The sequence below is a fragment of the Setaria italica genome, chromosome V (genome assembly GCF_000263155.2).
Source record: "Setaria italica strain Yugu1 chromosome V, Setaria_italica_v2.0, whole genome shotgun sequence".
NCBI lineage: Eukaryota > Viridiplantae > Streptophyta > Magnoliopsida > Poales > Poaceae > Setaria > Setaria italica.
In genome coordinates, this window is record NC_028454.1 from 34,750,167 (window position 1) to 34,777,371 (window position 27,205).

The window sequence follows — 27,205 nt, forward strand, 5'->3', positions numbered from 1 at the left end:
GGATGTTTGATACCAATTAGAAGGACTAAACGTGAATTAATTATAAAATTAATTGCATAAGCCGTGGCTAATTCGCGAGACGAATCTATTCATGGATTAATTAGGTTTAATAGATTCGTCTCACGAATTAGCCTTTATTTATACAATTAGTTTGGTAATTAACCTATATCTAAACATTTGATGTTAATCCCTCCAAACAGGATCTAATTGTGGCAAAGTGTGGCTCCGAACCGAACATCCCATGTCGTTGGACGGGTATTTCCTTGGCCCGCGTCATAGCCGACTCGTTGCCAATTGCCAGACCAAACGGCAAACGCCGTGCCGGGCCCGCGCTGCCGCAACTACCGTCGGCCGCTTGCTTAAGCCCGCGACAACCACTAACCTTACGGGCCCACCACGCAGTCTCCAGAACAAGCAGCGCCAATGTGCTAATCCCTCCTGTATTCGTCTCCCCCAATCCTGACCCGATCAAAGTCGAAGCCGCCCCCAAATTTCCCCACGCCCAGCCACGCGGACCGCAATCCTCGTCAAATTCGCCTCCGCCGTCTGCTTGATCCGACGCCGCCGAGTCGCTCCTGTTGGACCGTGTCGCCGGGAGTGATTCGTCCGCGGGATTTGGAGGGAGCGGCTCGAGGAAAGAGATCGAGGCGAACCGCGAGCAGCAGCCATGAGCGAGGTGTTCGAGGGCTACGAGCGGCAGTACTGCGAGGCCTCGGCCTCCCTCTCCCGCAAGTGCACCGCCGCCTCCGCCCTCGATGGAGGTAAGCAAAGCTTCCCCTGTTTAATCCGATTCCCCTTCGTGATTTCGTTGGGGGAGCCACCGCTTTTGTCGATTGTTTTGGTCTGATTCGGTGGGATCTCCGCAGAGAAGAAGAAGCAGAAGCTGTCCGAGATCCAGTCCTGCGTGGAGGAAGCTGAATCGCTGGTAAATAGATGCTGTAGCGCATTCTGTTATGGGGATCCCCTTGGGCTAGATATATGACTCTGGCGCCTTCAGTTCCGCTGTGGGGGAACAGTTGAATTGGGGTTGGTAGAAAAGTAGAAACATAAAAGTGGAAATCGGTGCAGTTTTGGGATTTTTAGGGAGTTTTGCAGATGGGCTGCAAGACATTTTATGTTCCATTGTCTGGGTTTGGGACGTTGGGAGAGGCAGTAATTTAATGTGTTTGCAGATTCGGAAGATGGACCTGGAGGCGAGGAGCCTGCAGCCGAGCGTGAAGGCTGGTTTGCTTGCGAAGCTGAGGGAGTATAAATCTGACCTCAATAATGTCAAGAGCGAGCTCAAGAGGATATCAGCGCCCAACGCCAGGCAGGCTACCCGGGAGGAGCTCCTTGAGGCTGGCATGGCAGACACTCTTGCGGTGAGCTCCCGGACTCCTATCAATAGCTTAATGCAGTACTTTTTAGGAATGCATCTACAGAGCGTTTAAGTGCATTTATACTGCAGTGCATAACCTATATTACATCAGGGCGTTTGTTATACATTGCATCAAAGCAAAGCCAATAATAATCCGTGTTTGTGCTTTTAAATTTGGATGTAGTATTTGATATCAGGTGACTTGGTTGATGTTGAAATGGTCAATGAGAATTGTTCTTTAACCCTATGTATTGGTATCCGTATGATTGATGGTGACGTATTGGACTTTATTTCGTCTGGAAACAAGATTGTGCTGTTACTATATTCATACAGTCTGCTATTCGGTTGTATTTTGCTTGCAGCGTTGTGCACTATTATATAGCAATGAGACGTGAACTAGGAATATAAATGCTTTTAGATTACAGCGTAATTTTCTCATCAAATGGTAATTCAGCTAGTGATCCTGTTAGGTCCTGTAGTTAGAACAGATATGCATGTTGATAAATCCAGCTAACTTACAACATTACATGTGGGCTTTTCTTTCTTTATTACGGACATCCACGTTATGGCTTTGTGGCAGGATCCTGACAGCATGTTTATATATGTTCTCACTCATGCATATCTGACAATCAAGATTTAATCAGTGGCTTTCCTTATCTCTACATGCTCAACTGGCATGATTACAAACTTTTATTTTTTAGGACACGTTGTTCTAGATGCTGGAATTTAGAAGGATATATCAGATAGTTTACTTTTTCAGTCCTGACATAAATTTTTGGATTTTGATTCTTAATACCATACCTTGTACAACTCCACTGATTGGCATCCAGATGTCTGGACACCTTTATCCCTATGCACCCCTTCACTAACTATGCTTCCTAAGTTTCCTAATGTACGTAGCATAGGATTCTTGCCCCTTATCGTAATCATCTTCTCCATATTAGTATTGGATGCATGAAAAAGGTGGAACATATGCTGCAATCAAGAAATCCTTGGTCACATCCTATATATCTGTAACTTTAGACATAACTGCTACAGTTCTAGAAAATAACTTTTACATGTAGGTGACTTTTCTATTCTTATCTCTGTTCTATCTTTAGTCTGACAAAACTAAACCATGTAATCATATATGTCTTTCATCCTATTGCGAGCTACTTTTCAATATCTATTCAAATAAAGAAATGTTCCTCGACTAATACAGTAGTATAAATTCATTAGTTCTTTTGCAATGCTATTTAATATCCAGGGAAGTGTTTCAATTACCTACATTACCTATTCCTAGATGTAACTATGCAATTGGAATGCTGCCTCTGCATTCCTGTTTCATTTATCTTTGTTATGCTGATTTTCATATAGTAAGCCATTTGAACACAGGGTTCTTACAGTTTTTTTTGGTACTCGTGCCATACTTGGTGCATTGTTGCATGGCTCAGGTGTCTACTGATCAGAGGGGAAGATTGATGATGACAACTGAAAGACTGAATCAGTCCACTGATAGAATTAAAGAGAGCCGAAGAACTATGTTGGAGACAGAAGAACTTGGTGTGTCAATTCTTCAGGATCTTCACCAACAACGACAGTCACTACTACATGCCCATACCACTGTATGTGCTCTGTCTCATCAACAGTTCTATCTATTTTGGTTGTTGTTTTCTGACTTTACAGGTTGAACAGATGCAGCAATTCTTGCTAACAAAACACTCATAACAGCACTAGTTTGGTTCCTTGGACTGCTTTACTCTATCTTGGCTTTACTCATAGCAATTCAGTTTGGATTTTTCTTTGTGCAGGATATCTTATGAAAATCAAATGTTAGTTATCAACTGGTTTTTGCTTCTGTTGTGTGCTAATGAATTTTAGTGATTGATGCTGTTGCTTTTGAGTGTATGTTTCGTTTTTCCTTTCCTTCTTTTGTTTGCAAGTTTTCTGTGTTGGGTGACCCTTTCTTTTCTCCCTATAATGTAACGACACGCAATTCTCCTATGCATTCGAGAAAAAGTTGTAGTCCATCAAATATTGTATTAGGTGTACTAGCTCTTAACATGTCTTCCAAACAATTATCCATTCATTTTTTGTTACTATTCAGAGTAGAGTTCTTCATGTCCTAAGAAATGTTATCCTAAACGCTAAACAGTCGGTCACCTACCATTCGGACTAAATGGCCAATTAAATGGGTTAAACGGCCATTAAATGGGTGATTAAACAGACACGGGTAAGCACCGCGCAGCATTTACACAGCATGTAAACGGGCTTAACGGCCGTGTAGGCAACAGTGGTCCTAAGTAGTTCTATGATTCTGTCTCATCACTCCATGTGGACACATAATCTTGTTTGCTACATGAACAGTATAGATTAGATTGTACTTGAGGAATTTAGACTGTGTCTAGTGCTTCTGTGCACATGCTAAAGGTTAGATTGCACCTCTTCAGGATTTTATAGACTGGGGAGTTATATTTTCTGGAACACATGGGTAGGTCTGTTAGTCTGACCCAAGAGGGTGAGCACACACTTGTTGATTCGTTCTGACTCATGCGATGTCTTTACATTTTATATGGATAGCTACGGAATTTTCCTACTTTAACTTCTGAGGGCAAAGGATTGGTGATTGAATTAAAAGGGGAAAGATCCTTAGTCTCAGAGGTGCAAGGACTATGTAGCTTGACTGATTCTTGTATAGATTAGAGTAGAAAATTTCATTGCTTTGTTCTCTTTGATGTAAAGAGGAACTGTGACCTCCTTTTAGTAAAAATGCAAGCAACACATGCCCACCCGTTCCTTGTTGAAATGAATGTCAGAGTTAGGGGCCGCTTAGTTGCCGGCCACAGCGAGCCACGCGAAAACTGTGGTGGTGCCAAAGCTGTGGCACTTGGAATCGGCGCCACACATACGGCGCAAGAACTAGCAACTGCTGTGGCTGTTGCACCTGCGTCACCAACCAAGCATGTCGCTGTTTTTATGGCGCCACCAAAACTTGGTGTGGCAAACCGTGGCGGAGAACCAAACGTCTCCTTATATTTCCACAGCATTTATGAGTTCCTATCATAATCTAAAATTGCAGCACAAAATTTGTGGTAACTAAAAATACTTGCTGCATGATCCACTCCTTTGCTACATTATTAATCTGCATTTTTATTGGTGATACAACTTGCCTATTTGTGTCGATTAATGAGATTGATGTCCTCTTGTTGATAGTTGCATGGTGTTGACGATAATATTGGCAAGAGCAAGAAGATCCTGGCAGCAATGTCGAAGAGGATGGACAGGAACAAGTGGATCATTGGGGGAATCATCACGGCTCTGGTTCTGGCCATCCTTCTCATACTCTACTTCAAGCTCGCTCATTAGGCCTGCTTCCAGGTAGGTTGGCCCACATATCTCTGTCCAGTAATTGTGTGATAAGAGTTGTCTGAATGCTGTGTATTGAGTAACACGCTCTCTCCAAGCATCATTTGTTTACCATCCAAATTTCTAAAACTTCAAGTGGCCCATGTTATGTACAGTGTCAGACACTCCAATTATATAAACTGTCCAAAGAGTGAAAAAAATTTACTCGAGTCTCAGTCTCTCTGCCTGAGGCATGTTGATCTATCCTGTTAACTAGAGGGCGCGTAGTGCGCATCAGTCCATCTGAATTTTGAACTGCTGTCACTGTCTACCGTCCAATTATTGTGATTAGGCAGCTCTGTGGCTAGTCTGTTATTGTTGTCGTGTTGGCGTTTGGCAGATGCTTCCTGAATGATTGGGTGGTAGACTGATAGGTGGGGCTTGGCACCTGCCGTTGCCGGTTGCCGGTGTGCATGCGCAGAAGGTGCAGGTCTATCAGTGCTGCAGTAAGTGCAGTCGCGGGGCTAGGATGGCAAGTTGGAATGTGGGATGCAGCGATGAGGCCCGCCATATCGTGTGCTTGATCTGCATCCGGTTTGGATAGGGGAAATGGGCATTGGGGGATGGCTTTGAATCAGGATTTGATGGTGATACATGATGATAGACATTAAGGGTATCCGATGGATAACTAAGCGTTATGAAATGGCTACGGAGGCTAGGGATGGGTGCGGACGGTGCTGAAGACGACATGACAACCTTCACATGAACAAGTTGTACGCTTGGGGGGAGCGGGTACGATCAGTGTTCACTGTTTTTTTTTCTGAGAAAGTGTTCACTGTTCTTGTGGTACTGGATTTTGCATATCGCACCTGGTTGAAATGAGGCACAGTCTCAATGCACTGTTCGGTACCACCGGCGCAATGGCTGAAGGCGGTTTCGCTTGTTGGTACTGTAAGACGCTTAAACAGGAAAAGGGGCGCGACAAGCCGTTTGGTCTGTCCCTTCAGCCGTGTAAAGCAGGAGGCATTGTTCACCTCTAGTGTATAACTTGCGTTGCATGATCGCCTTCAGAATTTAATCTGTAACGATCGTGATGCGACGCAAGTGGTCCGAACAGAAGTTTCGCGACACCGGCCGGCAGCTCGACAGAGGGGAACAAACGCGAGTTGGTTGGTTGCCGTCTTCCCGAACGCGCCCGTCGCGTCACGGACGGTTCCTGATCAAATCAGCCGTGACGCGCGCGCACCCGCCGGCCGAAGCCCAAACTCCAACGGCCAACCAAAAAAATCCAGCGTGCTAGCCAATATGCAAAGTCCAAAGTCCACCAAACTTCTGTAGCCTGTAAGCAGCTCGGACTCTCGCCCTGGTTAGGCAAGAGCCAAGAGGGGCGGAGGGCCGATTCGTGGACTCCTAGCCTAGCCCGCGTTCCTGGTTTGATTGCCGTTTTCGTCCACTCTTGCTAATCTCGCCATGACACGGGCGTTAGGCAATGTGAGCATTGGGACAGAGGCAGGGTTTATGTTAATAAAAAAAAAAGACAGAGGCAGCAGGCTGGTTAGGCGCCGTTGCATCCGCTGATAAACAGGCTCAATCCATTCCTGGATCGCGAGCATGCCAATGCTCATCAAGCTACATCGTCGCACACGCCCGTAACTGGATCATTGAGCTATCCCAGTGTTATTTTTGTCAAACAGCAGGAAAGTACGTGCTGCATGCAGCCATGATAACCTGACGCCCGCTCTGCCTCTGCCTGCTGCTAGCCTCTGCCACCGGTCCTTGGATTTTTGTGTCAACCCTACGTAGCCAGAATTGCACTTTTTTTTTTATAGGAACGGAGGGAGTAGACAGCCAGATCCCGGATCAAATATGACGACAATATACGACGGCCAAGTTGGTCTTCATCCAAGATTCCAAGCAGCTAAAAGTCTGTAACGCTCTTTTTTTGCGCGACGAGCGTGTGCGTCGTCGTATCGTACTGCAATATTTGTTCCCGGCCGTTTACCAGATGCATCTTCGTCAAACGGCCCTACAGTCTCCGATGCTGCAATCCAATCATAACACCACGCATGCAACGCTTTATTCCCTTCCCACCGGATCGTGTACTCCTCCGCGGTCAACACGTCTCGCCGGGCCGAGATCGTCGTTTCGGTGACGCACGCACGAAACCGCCGCCGCCGCCTATGCCGATCGACAAGTCTCTTCGATCGGCTGCCTGCGGGCCTGCTGATCGATGAAGGCTGCTGAAATCGCGAAGGGGAGACGGGGGAGGAGTAGGATTATTCGGTGCGGGTACGTAGCCAGGAAAATCGAAGCGTGGATGATGTCTGACCAGCACGACGGGAAATGATGTGGCCGGCGTGTCACCTGAACGTCTCGTTAAGCTAACGAAATGTTTGTACACAGGTTCTTCAGTAAACTAAACCAAGGCCGGCATGACCGGTCAAACCACGGCTCGCTCGTACTACAAATGCAGAAGAAAGGGCAGGATGTTGGCAGGGTGCACTTTTCCTCTGACTAGTATACAAGTTTAAAAAGGAAGGGGAAAGGCAAGCTAGCCGTTCAATGCCATGCATGTATCCACGGCCATCCGGTGTCACGTCCCAGATTTACCACACGCACCGTCTGTGTCTCTGTTAGGGGCCTAGTCTCTGTGACCACCGGGCTAGAGCGCCGTGCGTGCGTGCAGGTGAGTAGCTGCCAGTCCTCCTCTCACATAGCAGGCTTGCAGGATGTATTGTGCGTGCATGTGGGGAGCAACGCGCAGCAGGGGGGGCGCACGCGCCTTTTGGAGCCGGGAGGGCCGGCCGGTGTTCTTCTCAAGGCGCACGCCTTGCGGCCTCGACACGAATTCAGGAGCAGCGCAGCGCAGGCGGAGGAGACCGGAGGGGCAGCGGCGGCCTGCCGTCGTCGTTGCCAGAGAGCGAGCGAGCGGGACAGGCAGCGCTGCCACACATGCATGGGGGTCAGCCCCCAAAGGGAATGTCTTTTGGCATCGGGCAGCCCAACCAGGGGTTAAAGGCGCCCTCGCCTACATCTACATGTGTGGTGTGGTGCCCGGCCGGTCCGGTCGATGCCATTCCCTCCTACCCCTACCCGGCTCTAGCTAGGGTAGGGCTAGCGACCCCAAAAGCGCCCTTCAAAAGCGCATGCATGATGCAAGCTGCACTGTACCCTACCCTCTGGCCTCTCTCTCTCTCTAGCCGTGCACCGTGTCTCTGTAGTCTCTCTCATGGCAGGGGGCACGCACATACCGAAGGCTCCGATTATTCTTTGACACGAACGAAACGAGAAAGGAGAGGGGAGAGCGAAGACCGGGCGGCCAAGCTAGTGAGAGATTAGCTAGGAAAAGGACGTGCCCAAACTCCCATACGTGCAGTGCCCGGCCTTGGGCTCTTAATCATACGCGCCATGATTCCACTCCCACTCCGCAAGGCCACCACCCCTCCCACCCATGCATGCGCCCACGCCCATCGATCGGCCATGCATTTCGTCTAGGGTTTTCCCCCAGCCGCTGCCACTAAAGCTTTCTGATCGAAATGCACCGGCGATCGATTTGACAGCAGCAGCGCCCCTGCGCTGCGCTGATGAGTGACGATCGGTGCGATGCATTGCATGCACGGGGATCAAAAGGTTTCGTCAGCAAAAGGCCCTTTCCCTGTTAAGTTACTAACATAATCCCGCGCTCGCGCTCGCTTTTGATCTCATCATCTAAAAAGGGCCCTGTGGCCCAGCACCGATCGATGCATGATAGAGATACTCGAGGATAAAAAGACGAGATATGAATTTTAGATGCAGAGACGATAGCTTGGATAGATTTAGCATCTCGATCTCGTCTCTTTGCTGCTCATCACCGGAAAGCTCGAGCCTAGCTAGGGGCGCCTAGCCTTGCGTTGCGTATCTCTCCCCGGCCGGCCAGCCGGCCTCCCTTTTCTTTGCCTTCTTGGAAAAGATATTTCGTTGGGGTTGGACGCGAAGAAAGGGGCGAGGGAAAGTGGTTCATCATGCGCAAAAGTAGAACCGGAAAATGTATAGTATATGCAATCTGCTACTAGATAGCAAGATTGCCAGCCTCATGATGTGTCCATATCGAATCGATCGATCGATCAGAGCTGCCGTTTTCAGTCGTCGGTGCATAGGCACCCCACACGCATCAATCGGTCAACAAAATAGTTACTGGTATCATTGTTCTTTTCACTTGATGATCTTGACCTTTCCACGGTAGTTGGAGATATATGCCACTTTGACAAGTCTAATGATGGAGCTTCGTTCCACATTAAAAAAAAACTGTGTTGTTCTGAGTTCTGGCCATATACGTAAGTGGTCAAACATAACAAATTTTAACAGAGTAGATTCTTTGATGTGTCCAGTAAAAAAGAGCGAAGTTCAACGTTCTAGAATTCATCTGGATCAGCGATTGGTTCTTGTGAGAAACGACTCTCCCTACAGTTTCAGATTCGTCATGATCATCATCCTCTCGTGCTGCACGCAGTCCCTCATCACTGCAGTTACATCGATCACTTAACAATGCAGCGGATCAATCTTTGCACATAAAAAAGTATATAACTACAATCTAAAAGGTAAAAACTAAGTACTCATAGATGATGATGAATTGATGATGATGACTAAATACGTCGTAATCTACTTAACAACAAGACCTTACCGGCCAAGCGAACAGTGCGATGAAACAGCAACATGCATGCATGTATAATCCACTCACAGGCACAGTGTCATACAAGAACAGTTACCACAGCTACAACAGATTGCTGCTAGTATTCGTCGATCCATTAGGATTTACATACCCAGATGGAGAAATGCTACTGCTCCTCCTTCCAAATCCAGGAAAGCCAGGGTTGCTTCCGCTGCCGCTTCCGAAATAGCTGTAGTGCTGTGACCTGCTTGATGCGCTCGTGCTGCTGGTGTTGGTGGTGCCTAGGGTTTCTAGCGCCTGGACCTGGGACTTGAGGAACTTGAGGTAGCTGGCCGCCTCGTCCAGCATCGACGCCGTGTCCATCTTGCTGCCGCCGGGGACCAGCTTCTGTAGCACGCGGAGGCGCTCGCTCACGCGCTCCCGCCGCAGCCGCGCCGCCACCGTCTGCGGGTCGCTCGAGATGCGCACGTTCTTGCGCCGGGGCTTCTCCGTGGCCGCCGCCGCGGCGGAGATCTCGGGGCCCAGGTTGACGGGCCGCATGGCGGCCGCGCGGTAGATCATCTCCTTCACCTGCGCCATCGCCTCCATGTCCGGCTCGTACCCGGCGGAGGCGGCGGCGTCGCGCGCGCTGTGCTGGGCGCCGTGGCCGAAGCTGATGCTCGTCGCCGCGCGCCGCTTATTAGCGCCGCCGCCTGGGCGCGGGAACGGCGCCGGCGGCGGTGCGGTCGTCGCGATGGTGGCGGGGTACTCGTCGGTCACCTTCCGCTTGGCGTGGAGCGCCTGCTGCTGGGACGACGACGCGTGGGTGAACGGCCGCGGCGCCGTGGTGGGCGACATGGTGGACGTCGGCGACACCACCTCGGCTTCGTGGCCGCCGCTGTAGTTGTTCGACTCCCCAGAGGAGATGTTGCCGCCGGTGGTGCCGCTGTAGCTGAGAGCATGGCGCCGTTCGACACGGCCCCGCGTCGGCGCAGCCCTCGCCGAGCTCCTGGTGAACGCGAGCGCCGCGTCGAGGAGACCGGCATCGAAGACGTCCCCCGTCCCCGCGCCCAAGAACGCGAGCGGGTCACTGTCCATACCCGCGCTGCCTTCGAAGGCGCCGCAATTCGAGGTCGCGTGGCACGCTCCGGTGTCCCCACCGCCGGCGGCGGCGGCGGCAAGGACCCCGTCGCACTGGAGCTGCCCAAAACAGTCTCCGAGGAAGGCCTCGTCCACCTCGAACCGGCCGCATCCAACCTGGCGCGAGAAGTAGTCGTCGACATGGTGGCCGGCGCCGGCCCAGCCAAAGGTAGCGTCCATCGCCGCCGCCGCCGATCGATCGGTTAATTAAATGACTGGCGCAGGGATTCTGGGACGATGCTATAACTGTGCACTGCACGGAAGAGAGAGGATGCTCCAAGCGTTAGAGGAATATATAATCCATGGCCATACGTTAGAAGAAGAGAATACTACTGCTACGATCCATCTACGTCGAAGAGGGAATCCAAATCGGGTCGCGGAATGAACATCAAGAAACAGTCACACGGGTAATGCATTGATGGGCGGACAAGGACGGGGGGTGAAGGAGATGTCTCGAACCTCATAATTACACTGTCTTTATATTCTTTATTTTCCGCATCTCCAGCTATGAGATTTGTATGTAGCTAGCTCAAGAACTACACATACGTGCTTACAAAAGCAAGATCTACCACCTCATGCATACGAGAAATCGAGTTGTTCTTATTTTTACAAGATGATTGGATTTGTAAGCAGCGGGAGGAGGAGGTAGCTAATTAGATTCGGATGCATGAAATCACGTGTGCTAATGATGGTGAAGCAATTAATAGGGGTTACAGGACCTGTTGTGTTCATACCTTCTCTATCGATGGTTGATGGCAGACGCAGCTTTCGCTTCGCCGACGGAGCGCACCGCGTCACGCGGCTTCCTTAGCTTGTTTCCTCCTACACCGCCGCCCTTGGAAAACACCGTCAACGACGATGGCGCCGAGCCGCCGACGGCCGGCCGGTAAGCTCCGATGAACAACCGGCGAGCCGACGAGAGAAGAGAGTATCTGTAGTGTCCAACACCGGTGACTCTGTATATGCTGGAGTACTAGTAGCTAGCAGTAGTCTAGCATCACTGCACCAACACGAGTGTGCGAGGCGTGAGGTATATATAGGGTATAGTACCTGCAGCAGTGTAGGTATATGGATCGAGTCGAGGCGGAGTGATTGACCAATCAATCAGCTAGCAATCAGAGCTGCGCGGCCGGGCTTCGCGGAAGCGTGCTCGCCGTCTGAGTTAGCTTAGGCGAGCAAGGAAGGGGGAGCCGGGGAGGAGAGGGGAAGAGAAGAGAGAGCGGAGAGAGGCCTGCCTGAGGAGACAGCACAGATCATATGTGTGGGGATATGGTCCTCCTGTTGATGGCTGCATATGGGCTTCTTTTATAGATGGCTAGCTATGCCTATTTTCCTCCTCCTCCTCGCCTACTTATTAACTGTCTCTTTCTTTTTTTTCAATACAAAAGAAATTAAAGTTATTCCTTGAGAAAAAGATGGTACTGGTAGTACTACTACTACAGCACTGTGTTTGATCATATCACTTGGGGGAATGATGAGTGTGGGCGGCACATGAACATGCATCCATCTACAGTTGACGCGCTCTCATAAATACTCGTCCAAAATCCCCAACCCTTTTTGTGTATATCTGTACAGCTATCTACATATGCGCCACCGTTACGTGTTGCATATGTCGTCCAGTGTTAGATTCTGTTAAAACAGACAATGTTCCCTTTTGTTCGTTCTCTACATACATCAGAACCGGCCGTGTCATGCTCATGCATCAGTCATCATCACAGGTATAAACTAGATTAACAGTGTAGTAGTAGTATTTTATTTTGCCAGACAATACTGCAGTAGTGTATCCAAATCCAAGTAGTAGCTAGTAGAATACCTCCAGATTTTTCACGTCAAAAGGTTTCCACAACTTTCCTTGGCTCTGGCTCCGATCTGAGGCTCTGCAAGCTTTGTTCGCCTTTGGCACCGCAGCAGGGCTGAGGAATCAGGAGAGGGAAAAGAGATTGACGGCTGCCACGCCCTCTCCCCTCCCCTGCCCTGCCCTGCCCTGCCCGCTTCAGGGTGCAGACGTGCAGTAAACTTTCTGGACGCCGCTCTCGCCTTTTCTGCATGCCCATTTTTGAGAGGAGCAAGGGGCATCGCCATGTTTGCACGCATCTGGTCGTTGGTGCAGCAGCCCAGGCCGTGTGCCTCTCATCCTGATGCATCACATGGAAGCTCGTAGCTTTATTCCTGGACGTGCACGCATGATTCCCCTCGCCCGGCGTATGACCATGCAAAGCATAGATTCACTGCGCGCGGTAGAAGGCGGCCGCAAGGCAACAAAGTTTTACTGAAATGGTGAGCTGACCAACATGCATGCAGTCGGTGAAACCTTTCTCCAGAGCAGTCAGAGCGCAGAGCATGCAAGAGGACAAGAAAAGCTACAGCAGAGAGGTTCGTGGTGATGATGAAGTGGATGCAAATTGAATTGAATTGAAGGGGGGGTAAACAGACAAAATGAATAATAAACTATATGATAGCAATGCAAAGCGAGGAGAGCAAAAGAAAGACCTTGAAGGTTACAGAAACAGAGGCAAATTTTAATGATTTATTGGTGCACATAGTAATCTATTTTTTTTTCTTTAGTGTTCAAACGAGATAGGAGACCACACCAAATCTGTATGTGATGATAGGGTGATGGAGATCCGGACCACATTGATGATGGTGATAGGAAACCAATCTTACAAGGCTAGCTAGGCTTTATTAATTGGAGAGATTATTGTTTGCATGTATTTTTTCCCACCAAATGGAGGCGTTTGCTACTAGTTTGGATCACAGTACCACTGACGAGTTTGTTTTTCTTTTGGCAAAATAGGCATTGTGATCCTTAAACTTTGCAAAATAGACATTGTGGTCCTTGAACTTTGTACTGATGGTTAAATTCGTCCCTCAATTTTTAGATTGACCAATTTAGTCCCTCAACTTCCGTTTTTTGGGTCAAACTCATCCTTATGTTGATGTGGTGTGCTCTAAATTAGCATGAGACTGGTACTAAAAGTAATTTTTTCCCTTGGCTCTTGTAGCTCAAACATGTATGTGCTTATACTCCCTTAATACGTACACACAACATTATATCTTTCAACTAACACAAAATAATATGATTTCTAAAAAAAATGTATCTAGTCATACTCTTTAAGTCATGCAGGTGCTCATACGAATTTGATATGCAAAATGTATGTAATCAAACAAGTATGCACTCATATTATTTTGGTATATATACAATTCAGTGTAGGTACGCATGCTTTAAAATTGAAATTGACACGTACTCACATACTTATGGTACGGTATATATGCTCCACATACGTATTCATACTCACTCGATAAATACATATATGCTCATGTTTATTTTGGATCATACTATTATTGTACTTCTAAGGGTGGAAATTAAAGAGGGAAAAATGGAGACAAGGGTATAAAAGACTTTTCGCATCAGTTTCATGTTAATGTTAATATGGAGCTTCATATGAGCATAAAGGACGAGTTTGATTAAAAATAAAAGTTGAGAAACTAGATTGGCCAATATAAAAGTAGATGGACGAACTTGACCCTCGGTGCAAAGTCCAGGGACTAAAATGCCTATTTTTCATTGTCTTTTTGGAAACCACTAGGTAGCTACTTGTGACGAGATGCTGCTGGTAAATAGGCATATAGCCCACAGTACAGCATAGAGGGACAAACTAGTGGTAGCCTGGTTTATAGATTTTGTGCACATGGTGCTTAGGCTCTAATATCATGGCAAACTTACTCTAACATATGCTAGTATATACAATAATCATGAAAGCAAAAGTACACTCGGGCAAGTAAAAAAGAAGTGCTAACAGGATCCGCATCTTGTTTTTTAGGGAGTTGTCTGCAATGATAGGATGGGAGAACATGTAGTATACATATATAACTCAGGGGAATGTCCTAAGAAAGTAACATTGTCTAAGGACGAGTAACTCAACTCGCTCCAGGAATATAGTATTTGAAATTGAGCTCTAAGGTACGTACTGTCTCATTTGATTGGGAGGCACATGACTAGCTTTTGTCTTCATGTGGTTAACACCATCCATGCGCTTTAGTATTGGGATATCAATACTATGTTTTTTTTTTGTAGGGAGCCTATAATTGTGATTAGACATGGAAGGCAAAGTGCAGATAGAAGAAGCACCATAATTACGTCAGGACTCATGTGCAAAAACATTGACAAAAATATACAATCATCCAAGACAGAAGTATTATTTCAATTAAGTGATTAGACCTTTCATCGTATCTCTCTTATGCTTATCTTGTTTCCCCCAATCCATCAAACTTTGCTGCACATTTAATCATGAATATGCAATCAGATCCTTAATAATAGTAGTATAAAAAAACACAAGCCAGTGTACCCACATTAATTCCTATATACAAATACGACCTCCCCGTGAGCAGTGCCCTCACATGGACTGCTCTGAAATCTGATCAGCACGCCAGCTCTAACAATCCCGATCGACGAGCAAATGCGTTGTCGTTTACCAGCTGATTATACGAGTTTTAAAGCGAAGGAAAAGAGAGCCATTTTCCGAAGGCAACTGAACTCAGTGGCGAGCGAGCAGGGCGAGAGCCGGTTGAATATTCCCTCCCTGAATAAAGCCGACGTGAGCAAATCGCACTTGCGGTAACTAACTGCAATGTAGGTCCAACCACCTGACTTTGTTTTCTGCAAGTTGCGCTGCGTTTGCACCGCCGTCCGCGTCGTCGAGGATGATGAGTTGCGTCATTGCATACTACACCACGGCTCTCTCTGCAGGAGGAGAGGACCGATCGGCTGCTAGAAAACAAGGCACCTATTCCGCTGGATCGGCGCAGAAAAATAATCGTGGAAACGACCAGGGCGCGGGCACGTAGCTATGCGTGCTTGAGCTACCTGGTTTTGAGATTTCGTCAGCGGCATCGGTTGCGGAAATCCACAGTTTCGAGGAGGGGGCGCCTTACGTGGGGACGTTGAACCGCACGGCAGACACCGGCCGGCCGGGATGACGACGGCCGGGGGGCAGCAGCTGGTAAAAGTAGCTGCGCGCACATGCTCAACGCCGCCGGGCAATGACATTTTTGTTTAACTGCCGCAGGCTACTAGGGACCTGCCTCGCAGTGTTTCGGTTAAAGAGATCTTCCAGTGATTTTATTACTTGCATGTTGTAGATTTTAGTGAATTAGCATGGATATGTAATCATTATTAGATTACTGTGCATAGCTGAAAGAATCCTCGCAAAGAAAAGAAGAACAGAGAGAGAAAGCAACTTCGTATTTATATTCCTTTGATTAATTTCCCGATCGTACAAACGACAGGGCAATAAGTTGCCGAAAACAACCATCCATGTCGGCAACAGGGTCTGGAGTTATGGCGTGTGTTGACATTGTATGTATATGTCGATCTTGGAAGAACTGAAGGTCAAATCCGTATATGCTGCTGCTAAGTTTCTAACAAAATTTGACTTCTTTCTTTTTTTCTGAAGAAACAAAATTTGACTTCGATATGTGTGAGCTCAAGAAATGTCCGACCTAAGAAATCCTATTGATGATAAGTTCTGTTTTCTTGGAAAACTTCGACTGCTGCGAAATTAACGTCAAGGAATTTAGTATGCTGGTAGGTATCACTATATTTTTCGAATTTATTCTAACCGCATTACATGTATGCTATACCCAACGTATTCTAAATTTTCTGTCTCATGGGATCGACCCAATTTGTCAGGCACGAGTTATATGCATCATGATCGCTCACATGGGCGCTTGCGGTTCGTACTTGCCTGTACTAGATTTCTCTGTCTCGTGATGATGTTTTAAGGCATCTTACAATGATTGGAGCCGAGCCGGGCGAGGATCTTCGTTAGTTATGCCTTGATTTGTTCTCCATTTTCCTGTTCTGTACGTATGTGTAGAGTGGTTGGACATCACGACATGTGTATCAGTGTATCAGGACTGATGCTATACTTGGATCTCGAGCTGTATCGTCAGAGCTAGATTTTTTTTCTCGAACGCAGGAGAGTTACCTGTCATTTCATTAGGTAGAAAAAGGAAATACACAAATCTAGTTAGACCTAACTCGAGTACAAGAAAAGAAAAAATAACCCACACACACCACTCTTATAGAAAAAACCGACGTGCCACAGATACATCAGAAAACAACGACCAGAGACCTACAAGGCTAATTGTCTAAGGTTGTCGACTTGACCAAAAGCTCCTGGAGCTTTCTGGCACCAGCACTGCACCAAAGGTTGGTTTCGGTGCTTACCGCCCTAAGAACCTCCTGAATACAAGGTCCAGCATTTTCAAAAACACAGGAGTTGCGGTGTTTCCAAACCTCCCATGCCACTAGAACATGCCACTAGAATTATCAGCGAGTTGAGACCCTTCCGCATCTGTTTGGACACCGCTGAGATAGCTGACCACCACCACTTGGAGAACTGGGATGTTGAAGGATCTGGTGTCAAGATAGTCAGGCCCAGGTTAAATCAATGCCTAAATTTGGTGAGTGAAGATGCAGCCAACCAACAGGTGATGGATAGACTCATCAGCTTGGTCACATAGAGGACAAGTCTCAGGATGCGGCACGCCCTCTTCGCCAGGCGATCACCCGTCCAACATCGATTGTGAAACACCAACCAGATGAAAAATTTGCAGTGGGAGGTGCCCACCTCTTCCAGATACTTCTCCAAGGGTCAAACTTGATGGTGCCTACAAAGAAGGATGCATAGGCCGACTTAATTACTGCTATAAGAGCCTATATGTGTCAATTTCCATTTGTATTGATCTAGCACCTCCTGTTATAGAACAAGGCTATCCACCATATCCCAAATGTTAAGATATTCAACTAGAACATCAACTGTAAGCGCACCTTTTATGTCACCAACCCATCGTCTGAACCGCTTGGGCCACAGTCCGCCGCTTGGCAGTTCTTTTTTGACTATTTTGAACAGGTTGGGAGCTATCTCAACCATAGTATGGCCATCCAGCCACCTATCTATCCAGAATAAGATTTTCTCCCCATTTCCAACTATGGCATCCACTGCTACATCAAACAGGACATGCGCCTTGCGAGGGACTGGAATAGAGAGACCAGCCCAAGGCCTATCAGGATCTATCTTTTGTGTCCATAGCCAGCGGATCCTTAAAGCACAGCCAAATAGCTCCAGGTTATGAATCCCCAGCCCCCATATTCAATCAGCCGCTGCACCTTTTCTCATGCAACCAAACAGTTGCCACCATTGACATGCTCAGAGCCCTTCCAAAGGATCGGAGCTAGATTTGGTTGGACTAGGTCATTTGGAGGAGCGTAACAACCTGAAATCTTGTCTGATTATATCAGCCAAAACAAATGTTGCTAGACACGGATTATGGTTTTTACTATTAAAAACACACTTGTACATAATTTTTGGATTATCGTTCTAGTTGATTGGTACTTGCTTGTTCCTGTTGATCCGAAATTAATTTGTGCCATGTTAATGATTCAGTATATATTGGAATTGATATCTACTGGTGTGATGTTAATCTGCATTTAAATCTTATGCGCATCCATTGCCACAACATTTTTCCATTTTATCTGTCAGTAGTTCGTATCCACTCCTTTCGATGGATATTCAGAGACTCTCTATTTTGTCGTTGTATGCTGTAAATTTTGTTTGATAGGATGCTGTACCATACAATGTTGTGGGAGATGTTGACCCACTTTTTTGTAGTTTGGCGGATAAAGGTTGCGTCTGGAAATTAAGATATTGATGGCGATATGTGTAATTTAATTATGCTTTATCTTATTAGCCAGACATTGCTATAAAGGAGTATGATTCTGTTTCCCTGTTACTTGATGTTGCATTGTTGCAGAAATGTTATAAGTTTACTACGGATTGATTATTACAGGTCCTTTTTAGAATTCTTATTTGGACATGTACGATTAAAATTGTCGATCATAATTATCCTCAGCCCGTTTGGATCTCTTCATTCTTAAGGAATTGGATCCCTTCATTCTTAAGGAATTGGAATCTTCTTAATGGAGTAGGCTATTTGTCTTGGAACGTGGCATTCCACAACTTTCCAAAGTTTAGATATAAACCTATTTTAAATTTATGGGGTTGGAAGATGAAAATTGTAACTATAGATCCTCATGCTATATTTCTAGTGTGCAACTTATAGCACGCTCTTCGACTCGCTTCCCTATAGTAGAAGCAGCACATAAGTATCTCTTCCATATGACCACCAATAATATACTATATTAGCTTAATTAATTTGTGTTAAATTATGATTATTAGAATATAATTCAATTCCAAGGATCTAAAAGGGGCCTTAAGGATATAGGCTTCACAAACCTATACAAAACAATCGAAAAGTCTGCAAAAGCATCAAGCTCTACCCAACCATGGTTCTTCTCACCTATGAAACTGCCACATAAACAATTATCTGGAGTTATATGATAGATTTCAATCTGTTCTAAAAGAGTTGTGCACTAAACAGAAAATATCAGCAATTTGCCCCCAAAAAAGTTAAAAAAATGGACGCATACAAAATATGGGTAAGAATTTCGCTCGTCTCTGTATGAAGAGAAATAGCAGCACTAGACCAAACTTGAGGTGAAAAGCCACAGTTTTCCAAAGAGGGATTTGATGCGGTACACGACAATATGTTGGCATCCGTGAGTCAGATCCTCCCACAGTCACAAACCGCGACTGCGGCACGGCTGGAGATCCGGCCGATCCCCGTTTTTAATTCCCCGCGCCGGTGAGCGTTTCAGATGCAGACAAAACGCCCGGCCCTGTGCTCGTCAACCATCACGCGCGCGAGCACATAACTCACATGATCCGATCCGCTCCCGCTCGATGTAATCTTGGTTAACTATCTCGTCCTGATCGGGGCACTGCACGGCCGATCACAGAGTTTACAGCGCAACAGTGAGAAATTAAATCCACAGAGCACGCGCCGCGGATATGGATCATCCATCGATCTGCCGTGTCGAGCTCGAAGCCTCGAACTCGACCCGCCGGTGCACCGGCGGCGCGCGGCGGCGGCGGCTCGACAGGGACGGCGAGGACGCGCTGTTTGATCGGTTCTTGGTGATTAAAGGCTGGCAGCTCGGACGACGGCGACAAGTCCTAGATCGAACCGCCGCCGGCGTACGTATACGTACGCAGGCCGTGCTACACCTCCATTATACCGGCCCAACCGATCCGGTCGCGACAGTTGAGGAGGTATGTGCAGTGCACCGAGAGCACGCAGGGAGCCCTGGCATCTCGACACACGTCGCGCGATCCTTGTTGATGGCGGAAGATCGGAACAGTGACACCAGATCGATCGATCCAGGGCACGGCTGCGTGCAGTGAACAATGTGGACGCAGGAACACCCATTAGCTCACCTAATAAGTCAAGCTGGTACCCTAGCAGCCGAGCTACGTGTTAGATTGATTAATGGAGGGAAGTACACGAATGATGCCGTAACCCTGGCTCCCTAATTCCTCCCCTCCACATCTCTGGCGTCAAGTACGTGCAAACAAATCGTCGAGCAACTCCAAGAGTACGTCAAAAAATTCTTCCCCAAAACTATGTATTGGGGTTCTCCTAAAAAAATTTCTCCTAAAAACATATCAATCCACAGTAGATCGCTAATAAATTACCCCCAATATTTCAAAACAGGCCACGTCATCGTATTGGGCCTATCAGAAGGGACGCGCGGCGTGCGGGAATCAGGATTGGGGGAGGAACGCCAACGCTAAAATATACGCGGTGGAAGGCTGTTTTTTAGCGTCGCTAAAAAATTGGGGAAGGTTTGGGTGGACTGCTGGAGTTCGTTTTTTCTCTTTTTCTCTCTAAAAAGGATATTGGGGTAAGATTAGCAGCCTTTTGGAGTTGCTCTAAACACGTCACCAATCGGGGAGAGGGGGAGTGGTTGTTAGGTGAGATCGATCGGCGGCTTGCAGGTTGCAGCAGAGCGCAACAATGCCAAGCTCTCCTGCGGCTCGTGCCAAAGCGAGGTTGTTACGGGAGCCTGTCGACACTTGATGTGCCCGGGCCCCGGGTCCCCCAAAATCTTGCAACATGGCATGGTTTTGAGGGTGGAAAGGTTGGGGAAGCAAGCAAAGATGTTCTCGATGAGCGGCCGGTCCGAAGAAGATCATATGCATCGCGCGCGTCAGGGAATAATCGGGCCTGTTGATTGGTGGTCGCAGTTTCATATTACGGTTCAAAGCGCCGGAACCACTTGACTCCCAGCAGGTAGCCGTAGACCGTAGTATATGCGATTCTTCGTGCATTTCTGCGTCGATCCGAGGATGCAACATGGGAGCGCCGAGCTATTTTAATCTTGTTTTTCTTTCGTTTCAAAGAAAAAATTGTTCTTCGTACTCTCCATCGACCTACTAGCTTGCATTATATACTGCAAATTGTTTCTACAATCATTGGGCCAGTTTCTCCAACCAAAACGTACCGAGACGGCGGATCCGGATTGGAAAATGGGGGTGTTTTATGGTGGTTCAGTGCACCAAGCGTGCGGATCTCCGCCATTTATGCTCGCTGATCCTGCGATCGCAACCCGTAATTACTCGTAGAAGTACCTGCTGGAGCGCACCGAGATCGATCGAGCAGGTGTCCTGCGCGTGTCACGCATGGCTGGCTGCGGCGAGGCTGCTGGCTCGGAGGCCAGCTGCTCTCGCTGTCACGCATGGTCCCGGCCGGCTGCACTCTATCTCTCACTAGAAACAAGCTGGCTCAAGGCTAGCTCTAGCTAGCTGCTGCTCCAGTAACTGACGGAGAGCATCAATGAGACAAAATCTTACCAGAATCGGGGATGATCCATGCATCCATCCACCCGACGACTATTACCACTGGACTGATCAGGGCGTAGCAAATAGTAATTCGCTGAGGTGCATTGATACGACGCGCGGTGGACCACTGCACACGGATCGGGCCAGGAGACGTTGCGAGCCAAGTACGTACGCTCTGCCGTGACACATGCCACCATACCACCCGGCGTCGGCGCGCAGGCGCGCGCACGAACGCGATCGCCTGGCGACAGGCAGCAGAAAACCCCCCGTCTCGGCAAGATCCCCGGCCGGGCAGGCAGATCTTATCTCATCCGGCCCGACACACCTCCCTGCTCCTGTAGCAAGCAGGCAGCCAGGCTTGCTAGGCTGGGCGAAGCGCACAGGTCGGGAGGAGCCCGGGATGGATGCGGATCGATCGCGGCAGGGGCACACGGACACGGCACAGCAGCCACCCTGCCCCAGTGCGCCCGACCGGTCCCCCATTTACTCGGCATGGCCGCACGCCCCCGCTGCCCGGCCGGCCCCCGGGCCTCTCTCGACCGCGGCCGCTGGCGCCCCCTGCCGGTCGCGTGTGCCGGTTCCGTGTCCGCGCTCGGGTGGGCGTCGAGACATGGGCGCGTCACGTCCCTTTCCACCCCCGCGCGCGCGCCCGGACCACCGGCCGGGCTGGCCGCCGCGCCGCAGGGTCCGACCCCCACAATTATGCCCCCCTCCCCCGACCCGTCAGTTCAACGTACTACGACGCGCCCCGCGTCCGATCCTAGGCTCCAAAACCGGGCCCTGTGCATGCACGCCGCGTTGTCCCGGCCGGCTGATCGCTGGCCGGCCTCCGCCCGCGGGCACCGTCGCTCTCGCATGCAGTGGTCGCCGGCCGTCGCCGTCGTCGCGGGAGCGGGGGCGGGAACCACCCCGCTGCCGGCAGGGGGCTTCTGCACCACAGGTTTTGGCGATCGGGGGGCGCTGGGCCGCTGGCTTCATCTTTTGTCCCGATAGCGATCGGTCGCCGCGTCGGCGTCGGGGCGTGTCAGCGGCCGGGATGCGCGAATTGATGCACCAACCTCCCGCTGCTTAGGCCGAGCGAGCCATCGGTTTCGCTCCATTGATGCGGAGCGCGCGTAACAGTGCCAGGCCTCGGAATGTAGCCAGCTTTGGTTTGCTGCCATTGCGGCCACACCCATGCCACTGACACTTGCCTGTCCTCGATAGGTCACTTCTATTTCTAGCATCTTCTTTTGTAGTTGTGGCCTTGTGGGTGGGAGATTAAAACTAGGAATGGACTGTGATGCATCCACTGCACAGTTCGGCTTGCCACTGCCTATCGGGATACCTTGATGGCGCCACATGCTTGCACTTGCACACGGGTGAGAGCGGAGGCGGTGCTAGACACTGCCTAGCTAGCTAATAACTTGGCTGCTGGCCTGGTCGTGTACTCCTGTCCTAGCTGCTACTAGTTACTCGACAACTGTTGAGAGTACTACCATTCAGTAGTAACCAGTGCAATGAATCTCCTGGTCGTTATGGCCTGCTCCCTTAGCTTTCCGAGTGATGCATGCTGCGTTGAACTCGCGTGCATGTCAACGGTAGATGTGTACGAACTGCATTGACAGCCAGACTAACGCAACCATGTCAGTACTCAGTACTAGCTGCAACCGAGGTCTGAAATACACCGTCGTTAATTGGACAGTGAAGTAAAGGGAGACGTGGTCAACAAACTCTGTGTCACACTGGCACTGCATGCCCCTGCGTACGGGCGCAACGTACTGTAGCCATCAAAAAGGGATAGGAGGCGGAAGCATCGTCCGCTTCATCATCCGTGATGTGCTGTGGGACTTGCCCGTGTGAGTACGCGTGGTGCCGACCTTGTAATAAACGCCCCGTGGACTAGCTGCTTTTCCTCTAGCTACGAACAGGAACAGGGTCACCGCATTTGGAAGGGCAGGTTCAACAGGGACTAGCGCCGCAGCCTGGTGAAGCCAGCGCAACAGGCTTGATCGTAACATTCATCTGACAAACTCAAGGCGAATGGCGTTGCTACTTGCTAGTGCTAGCGTAACTGGGAAGACAGCTTCAGCAGTTGAAATCGATGGACAACTTGATCGATAGATCGACTCGTGCTGCGTCTCGAGTATAGGTAGCAGTTAGCGCGTAGCATCCATAAACAGAATTCGATCGGGAACGCACTTGCCAGTTCATTTGATGTGCACACCGAAACGTTAGCTTCGAGAGTTGGTCCCGAACGAGATGGTCCGATCGCAGCAGCAAGCTCTGACCAGAAACGGCAGGAGTATATCCCATCAATAATAGTCTCTGTACCACACAACAATTAACGGCCTACAGTTTCGAAGGTGGTCCAAGTGACGACCTTGCCAACTGATAACGGCATCAAGCTAGGGTGCTAGCCACGCTACGCTAAGCTAGCAGGCGAGACCACCTCGCCACCTACGTTACGCTACGTGCTAGAGATGCCCCGGCGCCCGGGTCGTTCGTGCGCGTTGAACGTGATCATCAAATCTATTATCATCTCTCTTCTCACATGCGCTAAGGCCGAATCGAACCGAATGCCCCGATCGATAGCTCTATCTCCATCGCGGCCACCGCCCCACGGCCACACCGGCGCGGCCGCTGTCACCGACGTCCCAGGCCGGCGCTTTCGCCGTGCCACTACGCGGCAGCGAATTCCGGGCGGATACGAGTTGCTGGTCCAGCACTCGTGTCGTGCGTGCCCGAGCGGACAGCGGGACAGGTGACCGCGCGCCGCGCTTGCCTGGCCTTGGCCGTCGCTCACACAGTAGCTGAACGGTGGAGGCTGTCGTGAATCGTGATGAGACTCTGAAACCCCAAATTCCCAACGGAGGGGAAACGAGCTAAGCGATCGGCGTCATCGATGGGGTTCACACGCGTGCGCGTACGCCCACGGTTAATTGGGCGCTGAGTACGTGCTCCCTGCTGTTTTGCGACTTCTCGCGAGTCGGGGACTGCCACGTAAAGGGCCGCTTTGGTAGAGCTTTTCATCAGCTCCACCACAGGCTTAGGAGGAGCTGTAACAAACGACTACATCTAAAATGGCTTCGGGAGCGGAGCGCTGAAAGAGCCATTCGCACAAATGAATTGAGGCGCGGAGTTGAAAATAGCAGCTCCATCCGGCTCCTCATCTCCACAAGCACGAGTACAAAATTGCTCCTCAAATTTCGCAACTATTACAACAGAAATGGTACCATACCTCTCCATCCCTCGTTCCCCTCTCTTAACGGCAGCGTGGTGGCGTGCAGCCGTCCAGAGGACCACCGGCGACTGATCTAGGCGCTTCACGCCCCGTTCCTGCCCCAGCTGGCACTAGCACGGCCGCGCCACCCGGCGTGGGTGCGAGCACCTGGCTCTGCGGCCTAGTCTGACAGCAACGGATGCCTCGTGCAGCTTGGGCCAGCAGATGCGGAATGCCAGAGTAGCAGCACAAGCGCCCGAGCAGCGCTAGAGACGATGTGTCAGTAGCACGCCAGCATGCATGGGGATGGACGGAGGGAGTGACGTAGTGTGGCACAGAGCAAAAGAGGATGGAGCTGGAGTGTGCTGCCGTGAAGGAAGGATAAGGAAGAGTCAAAGGATAAGGATCAATAAAGAAGGGAGAAAAGGATAAAAAAGAAGGAGAAAAATTGGAGGAAAAAAAGAAAAAGAAGAAAGAAGAAAGAGAAACTATTAGTTTAATCTATAATTATATATGTTAATCCTTTTCTATTTCATATGAAATTACAAATATAAACCGAAGAAAGTACAAATTCATTTGTACATCAAGTGAAATAGCTAGGGGTACATTGGATATTTGACATCTTTCATTCATTTATGAAAAACAGGAGAAGCCGTTTTGCTAAATGGTTTCCTAAAACGGCTTCAGCTTCACCATAGAAGCCATTTCACCAAAGGAGCCAGAACTGAAGCCGTTTTCGAAGGAGCCGAATGTCGGGGATAGATCCTCAGTACCCGTAAGGAAGAAATAGATGGGCTCCTACTAGGATTCCCTGTAAGCCTATTAGGACTCATACCCTATAATCCTACTATGACTCCTACCTTGTAACCGATTAGTAATTCCGACCATTGGAGTATATAAAGGAGGGCAGGGATACCTAGATCGGCGGATAAAGAACCACAACAGAGAACCAAATCCTCAACACCAAATAACACCTAAGTGCGAGACGCAATATACAACATCCCAAACAGGACGTAGGGTATTACGCGACTCTGGTGGCCCAAACCTGTATAAATCCGTAACTTGTGTTCTCACTTTTACCTTCAAGTTCCAGGTCTGACGATCCCCCACTAATCAATCTACTAACTCGGAATACCCCTTGGTAGGTTGCCGGGTATAAAACACAGATATCTGACGCGAATCATCGAGATCATCGGGCGAGCTTGAAGGATCTTATCATCAACAATCATCACGATCAATCTACTCTACGAAAGCTGTTCTCCCATCCTATCGATGACTCGATGGGCAACTGCCTTAGAGTCCGAGGCGAAGTCACCGGACAGGCTAATTCCGAGCTAGCATCTATTCTCACCGAATTGGAATTCGAAACGGAATGCGGAATGGAGCAAGTCACCTGCCGCTGATCGTCTCCAAGCATCAAGATCGAGATGGAATAGAATCCTACAGGGAATCGATTTCCTTAGTCGAGTCCGAAGTGGAGATCAGCTTTGTTGATCGGAGATGGAAAAACTCGCCAAGCATCAAAATAAAGAAACAGCTGCCGCTGTTCCCTCTGGCGCTGGAAATTAATGATGTATTCAGCTATGCGCACACCAAAAAAGCTACCAGAAGGACTTCAGCTTGCATGGCAACACCAGCAAATCTCTGCATCGACTACTTATGCAAGAGCAGGATGTCAACGCCGGCTCGCTAACGACTACTTCAACTACTCGTCTCGACTAAAAAACTAGTCGAGGGCAGGCCTCATCCCGTCGACAACTAGTCGAAATCAACTCCAACTAGTCGGCTTCATCAGCAAATCGTCGCGGCTTCATCGACGACCGCCACGGCTTCATCGGCAATCGTTCATGAATTTAATAATTATTTTTTCTTTGACTTGTTTTCATCATGGTTAGCCAATACGCTAACTACCTATCTGTGTACGTCTCTCAACTGGAATTACCCTCCAGAGCTACACTTCGCCAACTACTCTGGGGGATGTTGACCGACAACCACGTGCTTGGTACACCGAATTACGAAGGCTATGGCCACAGGTTTGGTGCACTAAGTTCTGGAGGCACCGCCACGGGTTTGGTATATTGAATTTCGGAGGTTATGGCCACGAGTTTGATGTACTAAGCGTTGAAAGCTCACATCAGCTACGCCCTAAGGAGGCACAAATACTGTACGCGGCAATACACGCTATCCTTGCCAAAAGGTAGAAAAAGTCTTAACAACTACTTTAAGTGCAATCGTGCTCACTTTTTATTGTGACAATGCCGACTACTTATTTTCAATGTCTACTCTTAGTGGTCGCTAATTTCCTCGAGCAGTACGCCTTAATCCGGGAAAGCCTCGGATCTTCTGTCATACCTAAACGATAGGATGTGAGATAAAGATCTTTGTAGTAGTAGTGCTAGTACGCGTACATGAGACAAAGATCTCACACGCAGTAGCAATGGTTAAACAGGGACTAAGAGTCTAAACGTAATAGTTACTCGGGAAAAATATGGCTGAAATAAGTGCATGACACACAATATATATATTACATTCATCACTGAATAAATTTCAGTAGTTTCAATATTCTACAATATGTTACATAATGTATGCATCTTTTTTTTTCAGGTCAAGTTTTGGCGACGACTCTCCAGGACGCTCAGCGTACCTCCAATGGCTCCGCTAGCTCCCAGGCTCGGGGGCTAAGTGCCATTTACTACTCAGAATATCTCCAATGGCTCAGCTAGCTCCCAGGTTCGGGGGCTAAACACCAATAACTACTCGACGTGGCTCCTATGGCTCACCTAGCGCATAAACTCGAGGGTTGGATGCTGCAA

General features: G+C 48.8%; 2 protein-coding genes across 2 annotated transcripts; one reads left to right on the plus strand and one right to left on the minus strand.

The window, feature by feature from the left end:
* The first annotated feature begins 389 nt into the window (after positions 1–389).
* On the plus strand, positions 390–4,945 carry LOC101775708 (vesicle transport v-SNARE 13). Its single transcript, XM_004969645.3, has 5 exons — positions 390–761; positions 867–925; positions 1,173–1,361; positions 2,791–2,961; positions 4,550–4,945. Exons 1-5 carry the CDS (start codon positions 668–670, stop codon positions 4,700–4,702), a joined length of 666 nt encoding a protein of 221 aa, XP_004969702.1. The 5' UTR covers positions 390–667; the 3' UTR covers positions 4,703–4,945.
* Positions 4,946–9,280: 4,335 nt separating this feature from the next.
* On the minus strand, positions 9,281–11,721 carry LOC101776109 (transcription factor bHLH69). Its single transcript, XM_012846415.2, has 3 exons — positions 11,499–11,721; positions 11,183–11,380; positions 9,281–10,701 (listed from the first exon to the last, which is right to left on the minus strand). Exon 3 carries the CDS (start codon positions 10,626–10,628, stop codon positions 9,432–9,434), a length of 1,197 nt encoding a protein of 398 aa, XP_012701869.1. The 5' UTR covers positions 10,629–10,701; positions 11,183–11,380; positions 11,499–11,721; the 3' UTR covers positions 9,281–9,431.
* Between the last annotated feature and the right edge of the window lie 15,484 nt (positions 11,722–27,205).